This window comes from Myotis lucifugus, unplaced genomic scaffold, assembly GCF_000147115.1.
Source record: "Myotis lucifugus unplaced genomic scaffold, Myoluc2.0 scaffold_262, whole genome shotgun sequence".
NCBI lineage: Eukaryota > Metazoa > Chordata > Mammalia > Chiroptera > Vespertilionidae > Myotis > Myotis lucifugus.
In genome coordinates this window covers 461943-481732 of record NW_005871310.1, presented here as the reverse complement: position 1 = coordinate 481732, position 19790 = coordinate 461943, and the positions used below count along the sequence as shown (strand labels likewise).

General features: G+C 46.4%; 3 protein-coding genes and 1 non-coding gene across 7 annotated transcripts in view; 3 read left to right on the top strand and 1 right to left on the bottom strand.

The window, feature by feature from the left end:
• SMG6 (SMG6, nonsense mediated mRNA decay factor) overlaps positions 1-385 on the bottom strand; it is a 213585-nt gene extending 213200 nt beyond the window's left edge. The window contains exon 1 of the mRNA XM_023762803.1: positions 111-385. Coding sequence (XP_023618571.1) covers positions 111-202 — 92 coding nt within the window. The 5' untranslated portion in view covers positions 203-385. The remainder of the gene's footprint in view (positions 1-110) is intronic.
• A 1098-nt stretch (positions 386-1483) lies between these two features.
• Positions 1484-19790, top strand: part of SRR (serine racemase) — a 33104-nt gene continuing 14797 nt past the window's right edge. Inside the window, exons 1-2 of one of the 4 annotated variants that reach the window (XM_023762790.1) lie at positions 1484-1495; positions 12740-12794. Coding sequence is in view for 1 of the 4 variants with exons in the window: in XM_006099168.3 (XP_006099230.1) it covers positions 12327-12355 (29 nt within the window). In the remaining 3 variants the exon portion in view is untranslated. Of the gene's footprint in view, positions 1496-11562; positions 12356-12739; positions 12795-18110; positions 18132-19790 lie in introns of those variants that run through there. The other 3 variants (XM_023762789.1, XM_006099168.3, XM_014464700.2) reach the window with 3 other exon arrangements.
• LOC111828008 lies at positions 2354-2491 on the top strand. The gene has a single exon (XR_002831762.1). It is a non-coding gene; the product is annotated as a small nucleolar RNA SNORA42/SNORA80 family (small nucleolar RNA).
• LOC102419852 (macrophage-expressed gene 1 protein-like) lies at positions 6201-10256 on the top strand. Its single transcript, XM_014464695.2, has 2 exons — positions 6201-6391; positions 7472-10256. Exons 1-2 carry the CDS (start codon positions 6317-6319, stop codon positions 9653-9655), a joined length of 2259 nt encoding a protein of 752 aa, XP_014320181.1. The 5' UTR covers positions 6201-6316; the 3' UTR covers positions 9656-10256.

The following is a 19790-nucleotide window of genomic DNA, read 5'->3' as shown; positions in this document are numbered from 1 at the left end:
GGGAGGTAAAGAGTTTAGTTTCCCAGACATAACCCACTTTAAGGCTTTGGAGACAGTAGTGAGATGATGGCGAGTTGGGCAGGACCAGACCTAGAGAGGGGCGGTGTGACTCAACTCTGTTCTCGGCTTGTGGAGACTGAGTGGCCAGGATCCCTCGCAGCTCCGACGCGGAGATCCGGACGCGCTCCAGTCCTTCCGCCATCTTCGCCGCTGCTGCAACAGCTGCAGCGACGCCGCCACCGCCGCGCGCAGCCAGGAAACCACGGCGGACGGGCGACGCGCGCGCTCTCCCACCTCCCACCTTTTTCCCCGCCCCCTCCCGTCCTCCTCCCCGAACGACGGTGGCCGCGCTGGGAGGAAAAGCGCTACACGGACGCTCCGCCGCGGGAGAGCGGAAGAGACCGAGCGCGAGTCTGGGCGTGGGAGGCGGGCGCCGCGCATGCGCAGAGGTGTGGTCGGGGAAGGTGCGCTGAGGCTGGAGTCGGAGGCGCGGCCCCGGTGAGGTGAGGTGAGGCCCGGCCCACCGGCGGGCGGTGGCGGCCGTCGAGGACACTGGGGCTGGTCTGGGGCTGGGGTTGACGAGAGACACCGCAGGATCCGGCCTCCTCCCCTCCTCGCAGGCCAGGGTCTCCCACCACAGGCCCGGACTAGTGCCCCAGGCCTCGATTTGGGAACCTTGAAAATCTTGTAAGAGTCATTATTATGTTCCCCACTTTCTCCTCCACTCCCCAGAGATGAAGAAACGGAGTCCCAGAGAACCGTAGTTCCCAGGGTGACTCAGTCGATAAGTACCAGACTGTCAAAGTCTTCTTTACGGCAAAGTACTTCCCCTCCCCCGAGCCAGCCTCCTGACTATTTTAAAATACTACAGTGTAGTTGGCTCTCGTTGGGGAAGGGGTTGGGAGGCAATAAATCGGGAGGGATTCTGTACGTCGGTTTGGGAATTTCCGTATCATTGTGGATTCTTGGAAAAATGACTTAACGTCCCTGGATCTCAGGTTGATTGATTGTGTTCCGTCTTTAAATTTAACCGGATCAGCCCTGGCCGGAGCGGCTCCGTTGGTTGGAGCGGCCTCTTGTGCACAGAAGGGTCGCGGGTGTGATTGCCAGTCAGGGCACATTCTCCGGATGAGGGTTCGATTCCTGGTCTGGGGGCATATGGATGTTTCTCACATCCATGCTTCTCTCCCTCTCCTTTCTTCTCTCTCTAAAATCAATAATAATAATAATAGACATTTAGAAAATAAAGGCAATAAAAATATATCCTCAGGTGAGGATTTTTTTAGCTTTTTTAAAAATATATTTTATTCATTTTTTTACAGAGAGGAAGGGAGAGGGATAGAGAGTTAGAAACATCGATCAGCTGCCTCCTGCACGCCCCCTACTGGGGATGTGCCCGCAACCGAGGCACATGCCCTTGACTGGAATCGAACCCGGGACCCTTCAGTCTGCAGGCCAGCGCTCTATCCACTGAGCCAAACCGATCAGGGCTCAGGTGAGGATTTAAAAATTTTTTTTAATGTAACTAGATCAGAAAACTGGTACTTTAACTTCTTGTTCAGTAGCACCTATTCAGAACTGTGGTGAAACTCCCTCCCCCGAGACTGCTTTCCTCCACCTGGTGCTCCTTCCCAATCCCAAACCGTCAAGGAATAGTTACAAATTACTCCTTAGACCGCGCCTAATAGATTTGAACAATCTCTGATAGAACTCCGTTCCTATTATGTGACAAACACTTGCCACCAGAAGGTTAAGCAGAAGTAGAAAGTCAATAAGATACAGGGGGAGATTTAAAGGTCCCAAAGTAGGGTTATGAAATACTACTTGGGCCTAAAAAAGAAGGAAATCTTATCTTTTGCAACAGCATGGATGGATCTGGAGAGCATTATGTTAAGTGAAATAAGTCAGTCAGAGAAAAGTACCATGTGATTTCACTTGTATGTATAATCTAATGAACACAATAAACTAACAAACACAATAGAAATAGACGCAGATACAGAGAACAGACTGACAGCTGTCAGTGGGGAGGGAGACACGGGGTGGGGGGGGCTGCATGAAAATGGTGAAAGCGTTAAGCAAAAAAAAAAAAAAAAACACCCACAAACACAAAAAAACTCATAGACACAGGCAACAGCATGGTGATTACCAAAGGGAAAAGGAGGTGGGGGGAGGTAGAAGAGAGTAAAGGGGGGGATAAAGGGTGAGGGAAAGAGACTTGACTTGGGGTAGTGAACACAATACAATATATAGATGATATATTATAGAATTGTACACCTGAAACCTATATAATTTTATTAACAAATATCACCCAGTAAATTCACTAAAATAAGTAAATAAAGTAGGGGAGTGATTTGAGTGGTCAGAGCAAATGACAATCTTTAAAACATGAAATAGGCTCATAGTGGACCCATGCCAGAGGAAGTTGCAGCCTCAAACCATTGCCCAGCCTCCTTACCCTTGGGCTGTGAGCACTGAAGGGAGCTGTACAGTATAGAAAAATAAATAAGTGAATAAATAAATAAAATAAAAATAAAACATGAAATAGGAAGAAATAAACTAATTCATTTTCACATTGAAATTGTAGAGAACATTGCATCAGGTTGGTTTGTTTTTTTCAGTCTTCCATGACTGACACTTTTTGTAAGTAAGATTTTGGGTGTGTTTTTTGTTTGTTTCTTAATTCTCACCCGAGGATATTTTTTCCATTGATTTTTAGAGACAATGGAAAGGAGGAAGGATGAAAGAGAGAAACATCCATATGACTCACATCAAGTGGTTGCCTCCCACACATGGGGATCAAACATGCAACCCAGGTACATGCCCTAGACTGGGAATTGAACCCTTGACCCTTTGGCTTTGGTGCACAGGCCTTCTCTCTGACCACTGAGCACACCAGCCAGGCTGCATCAGGGTTGTTTTTAAGATGGAAAAATAATCTGAAGAAAACCTGCTTAACCAAGAAAAACACTGTTACCAATGCAACAGTTTCAGTAAGCTACAGGTAAAATATGCCAAAAGTTAAACCAGCTTGAGAAAATTTATCAGAACTCAGAGGGAAATATAATAGATAAAAACTATTAGAGGTAAGGACAGAAAATGTAGAGAATAGATCCATAAAACTAATAATCAAATATGAGCTCCAGTAGGTGATAACAGAACTGACTGAGGAGGAACAATAATACAAGAAAATTTACTAAGTTGATGGAAAAATTTGAATTTAACCCTCAGATTTATAGGACTCATGAAGTACCAGGTAAAAATAAGTGAAAAGACAACTGTATTTAGACCTATATCAAATGAAAGCTTCTGAATTTAAAGAGTTGAAATATGTGTTGGCATAGAATAGTTTTCAAGATGTTATGTTAGTTAAAAAAAAAACAACACATGCTAGTTGCAGAACAATACAGGGGTGGGCAAATATAGGTTTATAGTTGAGAGCATGTGAAACATAGAATTTATTCTTGTATTGTTATTTATTAACTAGAGGCCCGGTGCACGAATCTGTGTACCAGTGGGGTCCCTCGGCCTGGCCTTTGGGATCAGGCTGAAACCGGCTCTCGGACATTCCCCAAGGGGTCCTGGATTGCGAGAGAGCGCAGGCCAGGCTGAGGGACCCCACCGGTGCACAATCGGGGCCAGGGAGGGAAGCGGGAGGTTGGCCAGCTGGGAAGGGACTGCGGGAGGGCTCCAGGGTATGTCCAGCCCATCTCACTCAGTCCCAATCGATCGGACCACAGCAGCAAGATAAACTACCAGTCGGAGTGTCTCCCCTCTGGTGGTCAGTGCACATCATAGCGACTGGTTGACCGGTCGGCTGTCTGTCCCCTGGTGGTCAGTTCATGCCATAGCAAGCCGTTGAGCGGCCTTAGCATAATGATATCATTAGCATATTATGCTTTGACTAGAGGCCTGGTGCACAAAAATTTGTGCACTTGGGGGGGTGGGGGTCCCTCAGCCTGGCCTGTGACCTCTCGCAGTCTGGGACCCCTTGGGGGATGACCACCTGCTGGCTTAGGCCCGCTCCCTGGGGAATTGAGCCTAAGCTGACAGTCAGACATCACTCTGGCAGCCCAGGAGCACTCGGGGGATGTCCACTTGCCAGCGGGGAGCAGGCCTAAGCTGCAGTCAGACATCCTTAGCGCTGCTGAGGAGGCGGGAGAGGCTCCCACCACCACCGCTGTACTGGCAGCCATCAGCCTGGCTTGTGGCTGAGCAGAGCTCCCCCTGTGGGAGCACACTGACCACCAGGGGGCAGCTCCTGCATTGAGCATCTTCCCCCTGGTGGTCAGTGTGTGTCATAGTGACCAGTCATTCGTCTTTCTGCTGTTAGAGTCAGTTTGCCTATTACCCTTTTATTATATAGGATAGAGGCCTGGTGCATGGGTGGGGGCCAGCTGGTTTGCCCTGAAGGGTGTCCCGGATCAGGGTGGGGGTCCCACTGGGGTGCCTGGCCAGCCTGGGTGAGGGGCTGATGGCTGTTTGCAGGCTGGTCAAGCCCCCCCCCACCCCAGTGGGGACCCTCACCCCATGGAGGTTTGGCCAGCCTGGGTGAGGGGCTGATGGCTGTTTTCAGGCTGGCCACACCCCCTTTAGGGTGGGGGGGTCCCCACTGGGGTGCCTGGCCTGTCTGGGTGAGGGGCTGAGGACCGTTTTTAGGCTGGCCAAGCCCCCCTGGCGACGGAAGCTCCCAGCCTCTCCGTTTTTCTTTTTTTTTTTATTCTGGGATTTATTTACCTTCTATAATTGAAACTTTGTTGCCTTCAGTGGAGCTCAGAGCTGGCTCCTGCTCGCTCCAGCTCCGTGGCCAGGGCCGGCTGAAAGCAGGTATCTGGGGTTTATTTACCTTCTATAATTGAAACTTTGTTGCTTTGAGTGGAGCTCAGAGCTGGCCGGGAAGCTTGGCTTCCTCCATCACTGGAGCAACCAAGCCTCCTGCTCTCTTCAGCTCCGTGGCTGCCAGCCACCAACTTGGTTGGATTAATTTGCATATAGTCACTCTGATTGGCTGGTGGGCGTGTCTTAAGGTGTAGCAAAGGTATGGTCAATTTGCATGTTTGTCTTTTATTGGATTAGACTAGAGGCCCAGTGCACAAAAATTTGTGCACTCGGGGGGAGGTCCCTCAGCCCAGCCTGTACCCTCTCGCAGTCTGGGACCCCTTGGGGGATGACCACCTGCTGGCTTAGGCCTGCTCCTCGGGGGATTTGGCCTAAGATGGCAATCAGACATCCCTCTGGCAGCCCGGCAGCCCTCGGGGGATGTCCAGTTGCCAGCAGGGAGCAGACCTAAGCTGCAGTCGGACATCCTTAGCGCTGCTGAGAAGGCAGAAGAGGCTCCCACCACCACCGCTGTACTGGCAGCCATCAGCCTGGCTTGTGTCTGAGCAGAGCTCCCCCTGTGAGAGTGTCCTGACCACCAGAGGGCAGCTTCTGCATTGAGCGTGTGCCCCCTGGTGGTCAGTGTGTATCATAGTGACCAGTCATTCCCAATCTTTCTGCTGTTAGGGTCAGTTTGCATATTACCCTTTTACTATATAGGATAGAGGCCTGGTGCATGGGTGGGGGCCAGCTGGTTTGCCCTGAAGGGTGTCCCGGATCAGGGTAGGGGTCCCGCTTGGGTGCCTGGCCAGCCTGGATGAGGGGATGATGGCTGTTTTCAGGCTGGCCACACCCCCTTCAGGGTGGGGGTCCCCACTGGGGTTCCTGGCCAGTCTGGGTGAGGGGCTGAGGGCCGATTTCAGGCTGGCGGGCGACTGAAGCTCCCAACCTCTCCTTTTTTTCTTTTTTCTTTTTTATTCTGGGATTTATTTACCTTCTATAGCTGTCACTGGAGCTGAGAGCCGGCTTTAGCTCTGAGGCCCAGCTCCAGCTCTGAGACCTCGGCTGCTGAAAGAAGGTATCTGGGGTTTGTTTAGCTTCTATAATTGAAACACTGTTGCGGTCCTGCTCACTGAGACCCGGCTGGATGAAAGCAGGTATCTGGGGTTTGTTTTAGCTTCTATAATTGCAACATTGTTGCTTAGAGTGCAGCTCAGAGCCCAGCCGAGGCAGGAGGGGAACCTTGGCTTCCTCCATCACTGGAGCAAGCAAGCCTCCTGTTCGCTTCAGCTGCGTGGCTGCTGGCCGCCATCTCGGTTGGCAGTTAATTTACATATCGCCCTGATTAGCCAATGGGAAGCATATCGGAGTGGTGATGCCCGGGTAGAAGGGCAGCCCGCCGTGGCTGCCGCGGCTTCCATCCCGACTTTCTGCAGCATCTGCTGATCCTCAGTGAACACCTGGAGAACAACCAGACCCGCGAGCCCAGTACCTGGCGGAGATGCTTGTGCTCAAGTACGGCACGCACGTCCTCACCCATGTGGATGCCGGTGCTACCTTGGTGCAGGAGGACCAGGTAAAGCGGGACTTTGTAAAGGCTGAACTGGAGAGCCACATCACATTGGCTGCCTCGGGCTTGTTTTACCACACAGTCAACATTGAGGCCGCAGCCTCCTGGCAGGTGCAGAACCAGTTCATCCTGAACTATATGAGCAACATGGTGGCCTCCATGGTGCACCCGTTAATTACCCTATTTGCCTTTTATTAGATTAGATTGGTAGAACAGATGACCGGACACTTAGCATATTAGGCTTTTATTATATAGGATTATTGTATTTTCCATACAAACAACTGTAACTCTACTTTTGCCCACACTTGTATGTAGAGTAAGGTTCTCTCTAAGTGCAGCAAAACCATTTATTGCATATGTTAATATCTATATAAATACATCAAAAAGGTGTGGAAAAATACATACCAAACTTTTGAAATGGTTATCTTTGTGGAAGAGAGTGGATTTAATGGTAGAGACTGAAAGACCTATGTTTTTTTATAATGCTTTAAATTATTACAGTAAGGATTTGTTCACATATTATCCTATATAATAAAAGGCTAATATACAAATCGACCGAATGGCGGAACGACCGGTCGCTATGATGCACACTGACCACCAGGTGCAGGTGCTCAGCACAGGAGCTGCCCCCTGGTGGTCAGTGCACTCCTACAGGGGGAGCACCACTCACCCAGAAGCCAGGTTCATGGCTGGCAAGTGCAGCGGCAGTGGCAGGAGCCTCTCACACCTCCATGGCAGTGCTAAGGATGTCCCACTGATGTTCCCTGAGGGCTCCCAGACTGAAAGAGGGCGCATGCCAGGCTGAGGGACCACCCCCCACCCCCAGTGCATGAATGTCATGCACTGGGCCTCTAGTGTGAGTAATAAAACAACAAAGCAAATTTGGATAGTGGGGGAGAGAGAAATTCAGTTTCTAAAAACAAATATTACAGAGGTCATCATTGCTGAGCACAAAGTAGTAAAATGAGTCATGAATAATCACAAACTTAAAAATTCTAATCACTTGGAATTTTTTTAAAAACACCAATTTTGAATAACTCAGGTCAAAAAAATAAAACTAATATCATGGATTCTTTAAAAATTAAGGTTTCGGTTTTCCCTCTGCGACTCCACACCATGAAGGAACTGAGGGACAGCGGACTGCCAAGGCGAAGCTGTCCTCCAGCCATGGCCCTGTGCCTGGCATCACTGCTGGCCCTGCTCTCAGCCGGGCAGGGCAGCAGCATGGGGAATCAGGAAATCTCCGCCATCCAAGACTGCAAACAGGCATTGAATGTGTCAGTGCTGTGGGCACTGCCTGGAGGTGGCTGGGACAACCTGCGCAACGTGGAGCTGGGGCTGGTGCTGGGGCGCAGCTACTCCCAGTGCCGCACCACGGAGGACGGCGAGTACCTGATCCCAGACCAAGTGTACGTGGTGCCACGGCGCGAGAGCGTGGTGGAGACCCGCGCCGAGCTCATTGACGAGTGGCTCAACTACACCGACACCTGGGCGTTCTCCATCAATGCCGAGCTCTCCTACCTCCCCATCCTCAATGGTAAGTTCTCCGCGGACTTCCAGAACGTCAGGAAGTACAGCCTAGAGTATGAGACGGTCACGGCCAGAGTGCAGCTCCGCCACAACATCTACTCTGTGAAGGCCTCGGAGGCCCCCGGCTTCCATCCCGACTTTCTGCAGCATCTGCTGATCCTCAGTGAACACCTGGAGAACAACCAGACCCGCGAGGCCCAGTACCTGGCGGAGATGCTTGTGCTCAAGTACGGCACGCACGTCCTCACCCATGTGGATGCCGGCGCTACCTTGGTGCAGGAGGACCAGGTAAAGCGGGACTTTGTAAAGGATGAACTGGAGAGCCACATCACATTGGCTGCCTCGGGCTTGTTTTACCACACAGTCAACGTTGAGGCCGCAGCCTCCTGGCAGGTGCAGAACCGGTTCATCCTGAACTATATGAGCAACATGGTGGCCTCCAAGACGCGCAGCCACGGCGGGCTGCCCTTCTACCCGGGCATCACCATGCAGAAGTGGCAGGAGGGCATCAGCAACCGGCTGGTGGCCATTAGCAGGTCCGGCCTGCCCCTGCCCATGCTGCTGGAGCCCGAGGCGCTGCCGGAGCTCCCAGCGCCCGCGGTGCACCGGGTCGCAGCCGCTGTGCACAGCGCCATCAATCGCTACTACGAGGTCAACGCGCATCCCGGCTGCCTGAGGCGCGGAGAGCCCGCCTTCAATCCCAAGGCTAACGTGGAGGATGGCTCCTGCTCTGGCGGCAACCCAGCCAACTATAGCTTCGGGGGCGTCTTCCAGGAGTGCAAGGCTGTGTCCGGAATGGACGCGGATGAGCTCTGCCAGAACTATAGCACCCCGAACCCGCTCACCGGCCACCTCTCTTGCCCACCCAACTACAAGGCCAGTGTCCTGAACAGCGAGCTGAAGACATCAAGCAAGATCCACTCTGTGTGCCAGCAGCAGTGCCAGAGGTGCTGGCTCTTCTTCTCCTGCTGCGAGAAGGTGTGCACCTCCCAGGAGCAGTACAGCGTGGTGCGCCTGGCGGCCTCCTGGTGCGCGCCCACCCAGGCCTCCCCGCCCGCCACTATAGACTTCCTCTTTGGAGGCCTCTATAGCCCCAACCACCCAAACCCGCTCACTAGAGGCTGGACCTGCCCCTCCTACTTCTACCCACTGACACTCTTTGGCGACCTCAGGGTGTGTGTCAGCAGCGACTTCGAAATGGGGACAGCCCAGGCACTTCCCTTTGGGGGTTTCTTCAGCTGCCAGGTGGGCAACCCCTTGGCTGGCCTCTTGAAGGGACAGAGTGCTGGGTTCCTGCAGGAGATGTTCTACCAGGACAGTCCCACAGCCTACCCCATGAAGTGTCCAAAAGGGTACAACCAACACCAGGCTTACCTCAGCGATGGGTGCCAAATCCTCTATTGCCTCAGGGCTGGGACCCTCTTGGACCTGGAGCAGGTAGCTATCCGTTTGCCCCCATTTACTCCCCGCCCCCTCTCGCTCAACAACAGCAGCTGTTCCCAGAGGCTCTCTGTCCTGGTGGACTCCAGTGACCTGCAGGTCTGGGTGAGGCAGAAAGGCTGCAGCCACTGGCTGCAGGCCAACATCAGTGACAAGTCTCTGCCAGCCAACCTCTTGAACCAGGCTGCCTCTGGTCCCAGTGTCTGGTCCATTGTAGGCACCTGCCTGGGGATCATAGTGGGTGTGGTGGTGGGTACTGTTCTAGAAGAAAAGAACAATAGAGGGACAAATAAAAAGTAGCACCCTGACCCGGGAACAGACTGCCTATGGGGCCACTGAAACCACTGCAGTCCCCAGCTCCGACTGAATGCACAGGCAACAGAAAAAACAAACACGACTGTGCCTGGTTACTAATTAAGGCTTTAGCCCATTTCTGTTCCTTCCACCACCTAGATAAATGGTAAGATACTAACCACAGAATCAGCCCCACTTTCTGGAGATACACTATAGAACTAAATTGTGCTTCTTAACCCCTTTCCTTAACACCCTCTGCCCAGAAGCCCCACTGTTCTCCATGGTGAGTTCCTGTGTTTTGCTGCCCTCTTGTAAGTATCCAATAAACCCAACTTAGTTCATAAAAATAAAAATAAATAAATAAATAAAAATTAAGGTTTCTGTAGGTGGAGAAGGGTATAGGGCAATAAATCGTAATGGACAGACACTTGACTTGGGGTGGTAAACATATACTACTGTGTACAGATGATGTGCTGTAGAATTGTGCACCTGAAACCTGTATAATTTTGTTAAGTGTAACCCCGTAAATTCAATAAAAAAGAAAGAAGTTAATGAAAATATTGCACCCAAAACCTATGGTATATTATTAAAGCAATACTCAGGGAAATTTGTAACTTGTGCTTTTATTATTAATTTTTAAAGAATAGAAATTAAAAGGAAAATAGAAGAATAAAGATAAAATCAGAAATTAATAAGGGAAAAAGAACAGTACCTGATAAAAAAAATTGAAGATCTCATTCTTTAGAAATAAATTAGACATTAAAATAGACACATTTCTGGGGGGAAAAGAGAAACCTAAAGAACATCCTCTTGGAAGTCTCATAAGTAATTCAAACTTAGCTCATCAAATCACTGATTTTCTCTAAAATACTTGTTCCTTCCTCAGTCTTATATCTTTTTTAAAAATATATTTTATTATTTTTTTTACAGAGGGGAAGGGAGAGGGATAGAGAGTTAGAAACATCGATGAGAGAGAAACATCAATCAGCTGCCTCCTGCACACCCCGTACTGGGGATGTGCCCACAACCAAGGTGTCTCGTTGGACTCCCTCCTCGTCCCGCATGGAGTAGGGTTCAATATCTGAAAGATGGGTCGCACACAAATGAGAGAAAAAGACACGAGATAATTTTGCAATATCGGAGGACCAGGCGGGCAAGTCCAACTCAAGGAGATGGACTTCCACTGATGCTCAGGCCACTCCGATCTTTTATTGAGGTCGGGGTAGCCTGAGGTAAGGGGATTTCAATGACACATGGATTAGCTCATCGGTAGACAATTTCCAGAAATAGGCAGGGTATCTGATTAGCTCATCAGTAGATGATTTCCAGGAATGGGTAGAGTTATCTGATCAACAATAATCAACAAGGATCTACACAAGTATCTAAGGAATTAAGTGAACTAAGGTGGGGATGATACTTTAGCTAGATTAACTGGGTGGTGTCTTAATTAACTGGGTGGTGCACAACCCTGACCTTTGCTAGGACTTTCAAGCCCTGACCTTTACTAGGACTTTCAAGCCCTGACTTTTGCCAGGACTTTCAAGGGCTACTAGCTTTTGGGGGTCTCTGTCTAAACTCAGCTAGTGAAGACAATTAATGGACTCCGGCACAAGGTACATGCCCTTGACCAGAATCGAACCCGGGACCCTTTAGTCCACATGCCGATGCTCTATCCCAGTGATGGCGAACCTTTTGAGCTCGGCGTGTCAGCATTTTGAAAAACCCTAACTTAACTCTGGTGCCGTGTCACATATAGAAATTTTTTGATATTTGCAACCATAGTAAAACAAAGACTTATATTTTTGATATTTATTGTATATAATTAAATGCCATTTAACAAAGAAAAATCAACCAAAAAAATGAGTTAGCGTGTCACCTCTGACACGCGTGTCATAGGTTCGCCATCACTGCTCTATCCACTGAGCCAAACCGGTCAGGGCAGTCAGTCTTATATCTTAATAAATTATACCACCATCTATGTCAAAACCCTGGAGTTATCCTTGTCTCCCTCATTCCCCACATTCAAACCAATATCAGGATATGTCTCTTCTATCTCTGTAGTGGACATCTATAGAATTTACCACCTCAACATTCTCCCCTTTTCTCTTGAAAACTCCCTCACTCTCAGAAGTATTTTCTCTTTGTCCTTTTGTTTCTCTTTCCTTTTTTTCTTCTCCCTTCATTTGCTCCTGTTTTTCCCACAGGTACAGAAATTTAAGGCAGTCATACTATTTTGTTCACATTACCATCAAGGCCTTTCTTATCTTTTCCCCATTCCAATTACTACTCATGTTCCTACCTTCCTCACTTAGGTCATCGCTCTAATATGTTTGAAATATGTCCTTGGATATATCTATGTCTTTTAATAATATATAGTGTCCTATGTATGTATATGTTTTAAATGTACATAATTGACATCATGTTACAGAAATCATTCTGTTTCTTTTTCATGTTTCTGTGAATACTTCCGATTTATAATATTGTCTTAAATGCCCTCACACCCTTGGCCACTGGTCCTGGGCCAAGATGGGCCCATCAGAGTCCTTACCCAGAATTTTTTTTAACTGAAACTGAGAAAGAAAATTCCTCTCCACTGTGGAAGCCATAAAATGTAAAACATAGGAGCTGTCGGCAGCCATGCGTCCTGCTATGTGGAACTGGTCTGCGACAAAAAAGAATGAAGCTAACATGCAGAAAGCAGCAGAGGTGAGAAACAGAATCCTAGAAAATCTCAAATCCCTGGTTTTAATTGTTCCTAAAGGTCCATATCCCTGCCCATCCCATATTTTAACTCTTCCTTCGATTCCATGAGCCAGTAAATCTCATCACCTCCATCTTGTGTCCACTTCAAATTGCGGTTCTATTACTTGCAGCCTATTTATAACTAATTATAATCTTCAAAATGTAACTGTTTTTCTGGTTTTTTAATTGTGGTAAAATACATATAACATAAAATATATGTTATTTTAAATATACAGTCCAGTAGTGGTAAGTACATTCACATTGTTGTACAACCAATCTCCAGAATAATTTTCATCTTGCAAAATTGAAACTATACTCATTAAACAGCTTCCCTTCCCTTTCCCCCAGCCTCCGGCAACCACCATTCTACTTCCTATGAATGTATCTGCTCTAGGTACCTCACGTAAGTGTAATTATAAGTATTTGTCTTTTTGTCTGGCATATTTCACTTAGCATAATATCCCCAAGATTCATTCATATTATAACATGAATAGTAATCCATTCCATTGGTATAGATCAGATTTTGTCTATTCGTCTGTCATTCGATACTTGGGTTGCTTCTATTTTTGGCTATTGTGAATAATGTTGCTATAAATAATAATAATAATGCTATGAACAGGTGTACAAATATGAATTTGAGACTGTCTTTCAGTTCTTTTGGGTATATATCCAGAAATGGGATTGCTAGATCATATGGTAATTCTATGTTTAATTTTTTGACATACTACCATGCTGTTTTCCATAGTAGCTGCACCAGTTTACATTTCCACCAACAGTGCACAAGGGCTCCAGTTTCTACACATCCCTACCAACGCTTGTTATGTGTGTGTGTTTCATAATAGTCATTCTAGCCCTAGCTGGTTTGGCTCAGTGGATAGGCCTGCGGACCGAAGGGTCCCGGGTTCAATTCCTGTCAAGGGCACATGCCCAGGTTGTGGCTGGATTCCCAGTAGGGGGTGTGCAGGAGGCAGCCCAATGGTTCTCTCTTATCACTGATGTTTCTATCTCTTTCCCTCTCCCTTTCTCTCTGAAACAAATAAAAAATATATTTAAAAAAATAATAATAGTCATTCTAATATATGTAAGATGGTATCTCCTTGTTTGATTTGTATTTCCCTAATAATTAGTAATGTTGAGCATCTTTTCATATGCTTGTTACAAGTCCATTTGTATATCTTCTTTGGAAACATGTCTGCTCAAATCTTTCACACATTTTTTTAAATCAGGTTTGTTTTTCCAAAATGTAATGTTTTTTAAATAATCAAGTGATTATTTTTTTCTGCCTCCACTTTCACTATCCAAGTCCCTGTTGTCTTTCATGTGGAAAACTCTAATACTATTTAACTGAATCCCCTGATTCCACTCTTTTCTCTTTTTTTCATTCACCATAATGTAGTGATTTTCTGAAAATATTAATTCTAGCATGTCACCTGTTCAAAATTTTTTAATGGCATTCCATTGCTCTTGAGTAACATATCCATAAATCATGGTCCCTAATGATCTTCTAGACCCTGCCAACTTCACTCTCATCTCTTACACTACTCGTTGATCACTATTTTCACATACATTGGCCTCCTTTTAGTTCCTAGAATATGCCAACCTCCATCCCTCCTTAAAATCTTCACACATGTTATTCCCTCTACTTGAAACACTTTTTTCCCTACTCTGCCCATTCATCTTACGGGTCACCTTAAAATTTCACTTCTCACCCTAACCGGTGTTGATGTTCTGTTTTGTGAACGGTGACGCTGAGATGAGCTTGGCGTGCAGGATTGAGTTTAGAGAAGCAGAGGGCTATTGCTAGTCAGGCAAGTAGCAAAGCCCCCAAAGCTCTCATCGCTTTTATTTGGGGAGTACAGCAAATAACAATGGAGTACAGCAAGTGACAATGATTAACAGGCATGTTGGGTGTAAATCATCGCCACTCTCCTGGCTTCTTCCCACCACCAGGATTTAAATTGTAGATATTGCCCTGGGGCTAATACTGCCTTAGCTATAGCATTCCAATCATATGGAATTAATTTATAATCTGTATAAATTAATTATATATTAATTAATATATAAAATTAATAATATATAATTATATTATATATAATAATATAGCTAATAATATATAAATTAATTAATTTATAATCTGTATAAAAAGCTTGTATTACCAAGCACGCTTCCTAGAGAAATGGAGGAACCCATTTATTAACACTAGTGACTAGTGGACTCCGGGAAATAACTTCCAAATCAGGGTGCAGTAACATACAGAGGCTTCGCTTTTTATAATCTACTGGGGTCTTTGTCTTGCAGATATGGTTCCACCCCCTTGTGGGCTTATAGGAAGGCCCCAGGTGTTGGGGTTCCCAGGTCATATCAGATGATCTGTCCTGGGGCCAGCAACACCCCCACCACCACCACCACTAGGGCAGTGCATTGTTCCGTTTTTATGGCCTGACAGGCCTTGCATTTCCTCAATCTGAGCAAAAAAACAAATCTCTGAAAGTCCCCTATAAGCCTTGTGATTAGAGTTCTTAAAATTTCCTCACAGGAAGTTTAAAAATAAAATGTGCCACTCTAGCACGTTCCCCACTGGTCAAATCATTGATTCTGTGTCAGTGGTGCCTGGAGTGGGGACCTGGGAGACCAGGGCCCCATCTAAGGTGCTGGTGAGCTCCCAGGTAAAAAAAAAAAAAAAAAAAAAAAAAAGCTTGTATTATTCCTACTGTCTATGGAGCATTAGCCCCATAATTAGCAACTGATTCTTTTTTTTTAAATATATTTTATTGATTTTTTACAGAGAGGAAGGGAGAGAGATAGAGAGTTAGAAACATCAATGAGAGAGAAACATCGATCAGCTGCCTCCTGCACATCTCCTACTAGGGATGTGCCCGCAACCAAGGTACATGCCCCTGACCAGAACCGAACCTGGGACCCTTCAGTCTGCAGGCCGACGCTCTATCCACTGAGCCAAACCGGTTTTGGCAGCAACTGATTCTTTTAACAGTTTTATTACTCTTAACTCTACATGTTGTACCCATGAAGGTATTGAGCATTAGCAGCTCTTTGTGTCCTCAGGAGTGGGGTGGAGGCTCAGCCGCTAATGCCGGATTAATGGCTAGTGCCCTTTTACTTTCACTTTTCCCGGGCGGTGCAGCCAACTCCTGAGGACTTTTATTCTCTTTCTTTTCCTTAACTTAAGGAGAGTGTAAAAATCACCATCCGATTCAGCGGAAGATGAAACATCCAGCTCTGAATCGCTGGCTGAGGCTATTCTTTCATAACCTTCTATTTTGACAGCTAGTTTTCTGTTCCTTTCTTGACTCCCTCGGTTCTGTAACTGCACCTGGGAGCGGCACAGGGGGTAGCTGTCTGTCAGGAAGGAGAGGCTCAGGACTTAAACACCCAGCTCCTGGTGTAGCACTTCTCGACCTCAAAGGAATTTTTTCATAATCTTCAGAATCAGACTGCAAAGGCTGTAAAGTTAACGTTACTAAATTAAAAATAGCCCAGGGGAGAAACCAAGATGGCGGCATAGGTAAACACCGGAAATTGCTGCCTCCCACAACAAATTCAAAAATACAACTAAAAGACCGAACAGACATCATCCAGAACCACAGGAAGGCTGGCTGAGTGGAAATTCTATAACTAGAAGGAAAGAGAAAAGCATACCGAGACTCAGAGGAGGTGCGGTGTGGAAGTAAAATACAAAGGTGCGGAGGTGCATGCGGAGAGGGCTGGTGGCTGAGGACATGGTTGTCTTTTTCAATCGGGAGGGAGTCTCAAGCTCTGAGCTCCAGTTCCGGGCGAGTCTCTGGGGACCCAGACTCATACGGGAGAAACGGGACTGTCTGGCATCGGTTGGAACTCAAGGGCAGCTTTCTCTTGGAGGTGCTCACAGCGATTGCCGGGGCCTCTGAGGGCAGGACTGAGAGCAGCTATAACTGCTCGCTCCGCCCTGTTGATCCCCTGGGACCCCGCCCCACCCAAGCCATGCACTGAGGCTTTTGCATATAAAAGGCCTGGCCCTTTGTAATCTGAAAATTACTTAACAAACTGCAGCTGGCCCAAGGCCCCAGGGCAACTTGCACTGCTTCACAGCTGAGCTCCTGCTGGGTAGCCTCAGGCAGAGGCTAGATTAGCACCTCCTTAGAGATCCAGGAGCCAGTTCTCCCACTGCAGAAACAGCTGATTCTCACAGCCAATAGGCCTGGAGGTCAATCCCTCCCACTGTTACCTACAACAATCAAGGCTTAACTACAAAAAGACTGTGCACAAAGCCCACAAGGGGGTGCACCAAGAGTGTCTACCTCGGGTAATTGGGGAGGCTGAGCCACTGGGCCCTATAGGACACTTAGCACAGAAAGCTATTCTATCGACACAGCGAAGCATAAAAAATGCCGAGACAAAGAAACAGGACACAAATGACAGAAATGGAGGAAAGCAAACTACTGGATATAGAGTTCAAAACCACACTTTTAAGGTTTTTCAAGAATTTTCTAGAAACCGCCGATAAATTTAATGAGACCCTCAAGGAATCTAGTGAGACCCTCGATGTTGTGATAAAGGACCAACTAGAAATCAAGCATACACTTTTTGAAATAAAGAATATTATACAGACTCCCAACAGCAGACCAGAGGATCACAAGAATCAAGTCAAAGATTTGAAATATGAAGAAGCAAAAAACAACCAACCGGAAAAGCAAAATGAAAAAAGAATCCAAAAATACGAAGATAGTGTAAGGAGCCTCCGGGACAACTTCAAGCGTACCAACATCCAAATTATACAGGTTCCAGAAGAAGAGAGAGAGCAAGATATTGAAAACCTATTTGAAGAAATAATGACAGAAAACTTCCCCTACCTGGTGAAAGAAATAGACTTACAAGTCCAGGAAGCGCAGAGAACCCCAAACAAAAGGAATCCAAAGAGGACCACACCAAGACACATCATAATTAAAATGCCAAGAGCAAAAGACAAAGAGAGAATCTTAAAAGCAGCAAGAGAAAAACAGTCAGTTACCTACAAGGGAGTACCCATACGACTGTCAGCTGATTTCTCAACAGAAACTTGCAGGCCAGAAGGGAGTGGCAAGAAATATTCAAACTGATGAATACCGAGAACCTACAACCAAGATTACTTTATCCAGCAAAGCTATCATTCAGAATTGAAGGTCAGATAAAGAGCTTCACAGATAAGGAAAAGCTAAAGGGGTTCATCACCACTAAACCAGTATTATATGAAATGCTGAAAGGTATTCTTTAAGAACAGGAAGAAGAAAAAGGAACTCTTACCATTTGCCACAGCATGGATGGAACTAGAGAGCATTATGCTAAGTGAAATAAGCCAGTCAGAGAAGGATAAATACCACATGATCTCACTCATTTGTGGAATATAATGAACATCATAAACTGATGAACAGGGACTGATCCAGAGACGAAGAGGCATTGATTGGACTGTCGGGCCTTGGAGGGAAGGTAGGGGAGGGTGGGGTTAAGGGGGAAAGATCAACCAAAGGACTTACATGCAAGCGTATAGGTCTAACCAATGGACAGGGACAACGAGGGGGGGGTGAGGGCATGACCCGGGGGGGGGGGGGAATGTAGGGGGTAACGTGGGTATAAGGACACATGTAATATCTTAATCAATAAAAAAATATATTAAAAAAAAGAAATAAAAAGTAAAAAAGACAGTCACATAAAAAAAAAAGAATAATTATGAAGTCACTGAGAAAGTTACCATAGGGATATTTATAAGGTAAAGATAAATTATCTTTATTTGCAAATAGCGTGATTATTTGGAGAATGAACTAGAAAACTATTAGCTCTAACAAGATACTCTAGTCCTAACCAGTTTGGGTCAGTGGCTAGAGTGTCGGCCTGTGGACTGAAGGATCCCGGGTTTGATTACGGTCAAGGGCACATGCCCAGCTTTCGGGCTTGATACCCAGTTATAGGGCGTGCAAGAGGCAGCCAATCAGTGATTCTCTCTTATCGTTGATGTTTCTATCTCTCTCTCTCTCCCTCTCCCTTCCTCTCTGAAATCGATAAAATAAAAAAATATATTTTTTAAAAAGATACTCTAGTAAAGTGTCCTATTACATTTTCATATACATTATCAGTAAGTAATTTAAAAATCTAAGGAAATACCTTATCTCAAAAAAATGTACTTAGACATAAATTTAATCATATCTGTATTGGACACAAATAAACTATAAAAATTTTACTGAGAAACCTAAAACGAAAACACTTTACTAAATTGAAAGACACAGATGTTTATGGATAGGAAGACTTTATTCTTAAATGTCATATGCCCCCAATTCATTGTTCATTTTACAGTGTGGTATTTCTGACAACCTTAATAAAGGATTTCTAAAGTCCTTTTGAAAGAATTATTTGTGAGAAAAGCTAATAAATTTTAGAAAGAGTAATCAGGGAAAAACATAATGCAATGAACAACTGGAAAATGAACTGACATTCTCATAAATGGAACAAAATATGGAGTCCAGAAAAGCCCTAAGCACTAATAGAAATTTAATTTTGATAAACATAACATTTCAGAAGAAAAAGATGATTCAGTCAGTAAATTGGTGTGTTAAAGACTCATGAAAGAATAAGTGGCCAATAAATATACAGAAAAAGTGTTCAATCACTGTTTAAAAAAAGTAAATTCAAACTACTAGATATTTCATTAAATGAACAGATAAAATATATCAAAGGTGAAGAAAAATGGATATTCCTTAGAAACTGCTGTGAGAGTATAAAATGGTATAATTTACAACCCTTTTGGGGATGAATTTGGCAAGCAGTATAAAATGTCTTAGAAGTGTACATGCCTTTTGATGCAAATACCAGTTGGTGGAATCTACTCAAAGCATGTATGGAGATACACAAAGATCTTGTAACAAGGCTATTATTCATTACATCATTACTTATTACTAGAGGCCTGGTGCACGAAATGCGTGCACAGGTGCAGTCCCTAGGCCTGGCCGGCAATCAAAGCGTGAGCATCTGGCGTGGAAGGGCAGGTCCCAGCTGACCTCTGGGCCCTGGGCAGCACCTGGCCCCATTGGCCCCCGCACACCCCCCTCCGCCTGAGTCCCAGCACCCGAGTCTCCATGTGGAGATGCAATGAGCACGGCCAGACGCTGCAGGCCAGGGCGCAGTGTGGGCCTCTGGGCCACCCAGTGGTGCTGCATGGAAGCCGGGCGGGAAGCATGCTCTCTCCCTGCTTGCCTCGCAGACTGGCTCCTGCACGAACCCACAAGCCTGACCGGCCCCTGCGGTCCCAGGGCTGCCGCCCAGCTCACCCGGAAGAAGAGGCCATGCAGGTGCAGGCGGCTCCTTGCGGGTGCCCGGCACCTGAGTGTGGGCTTCCCCTGCGCGAGCCTGGCATCCTGGGAGGGTAGCTGGGGGA

Excerpts from the sequence above, each read along its gene's own strand:
- LOC102419852 (XM_014464695.2), top strand. The coding sequence starts at position 6,317 with ATGCTTGTGCTCAAGTACGGCACGCACGTCCTCACCCATGTGGATGCC. Across the intron at positions 6,392-7,471 it reads CCTTGGTGCAGGAGGACCAG|GTTTCGGTTTTCCCTCTGCG; the intron begins GTAAAGCGGGAC and ends TTAAAAATTAAG.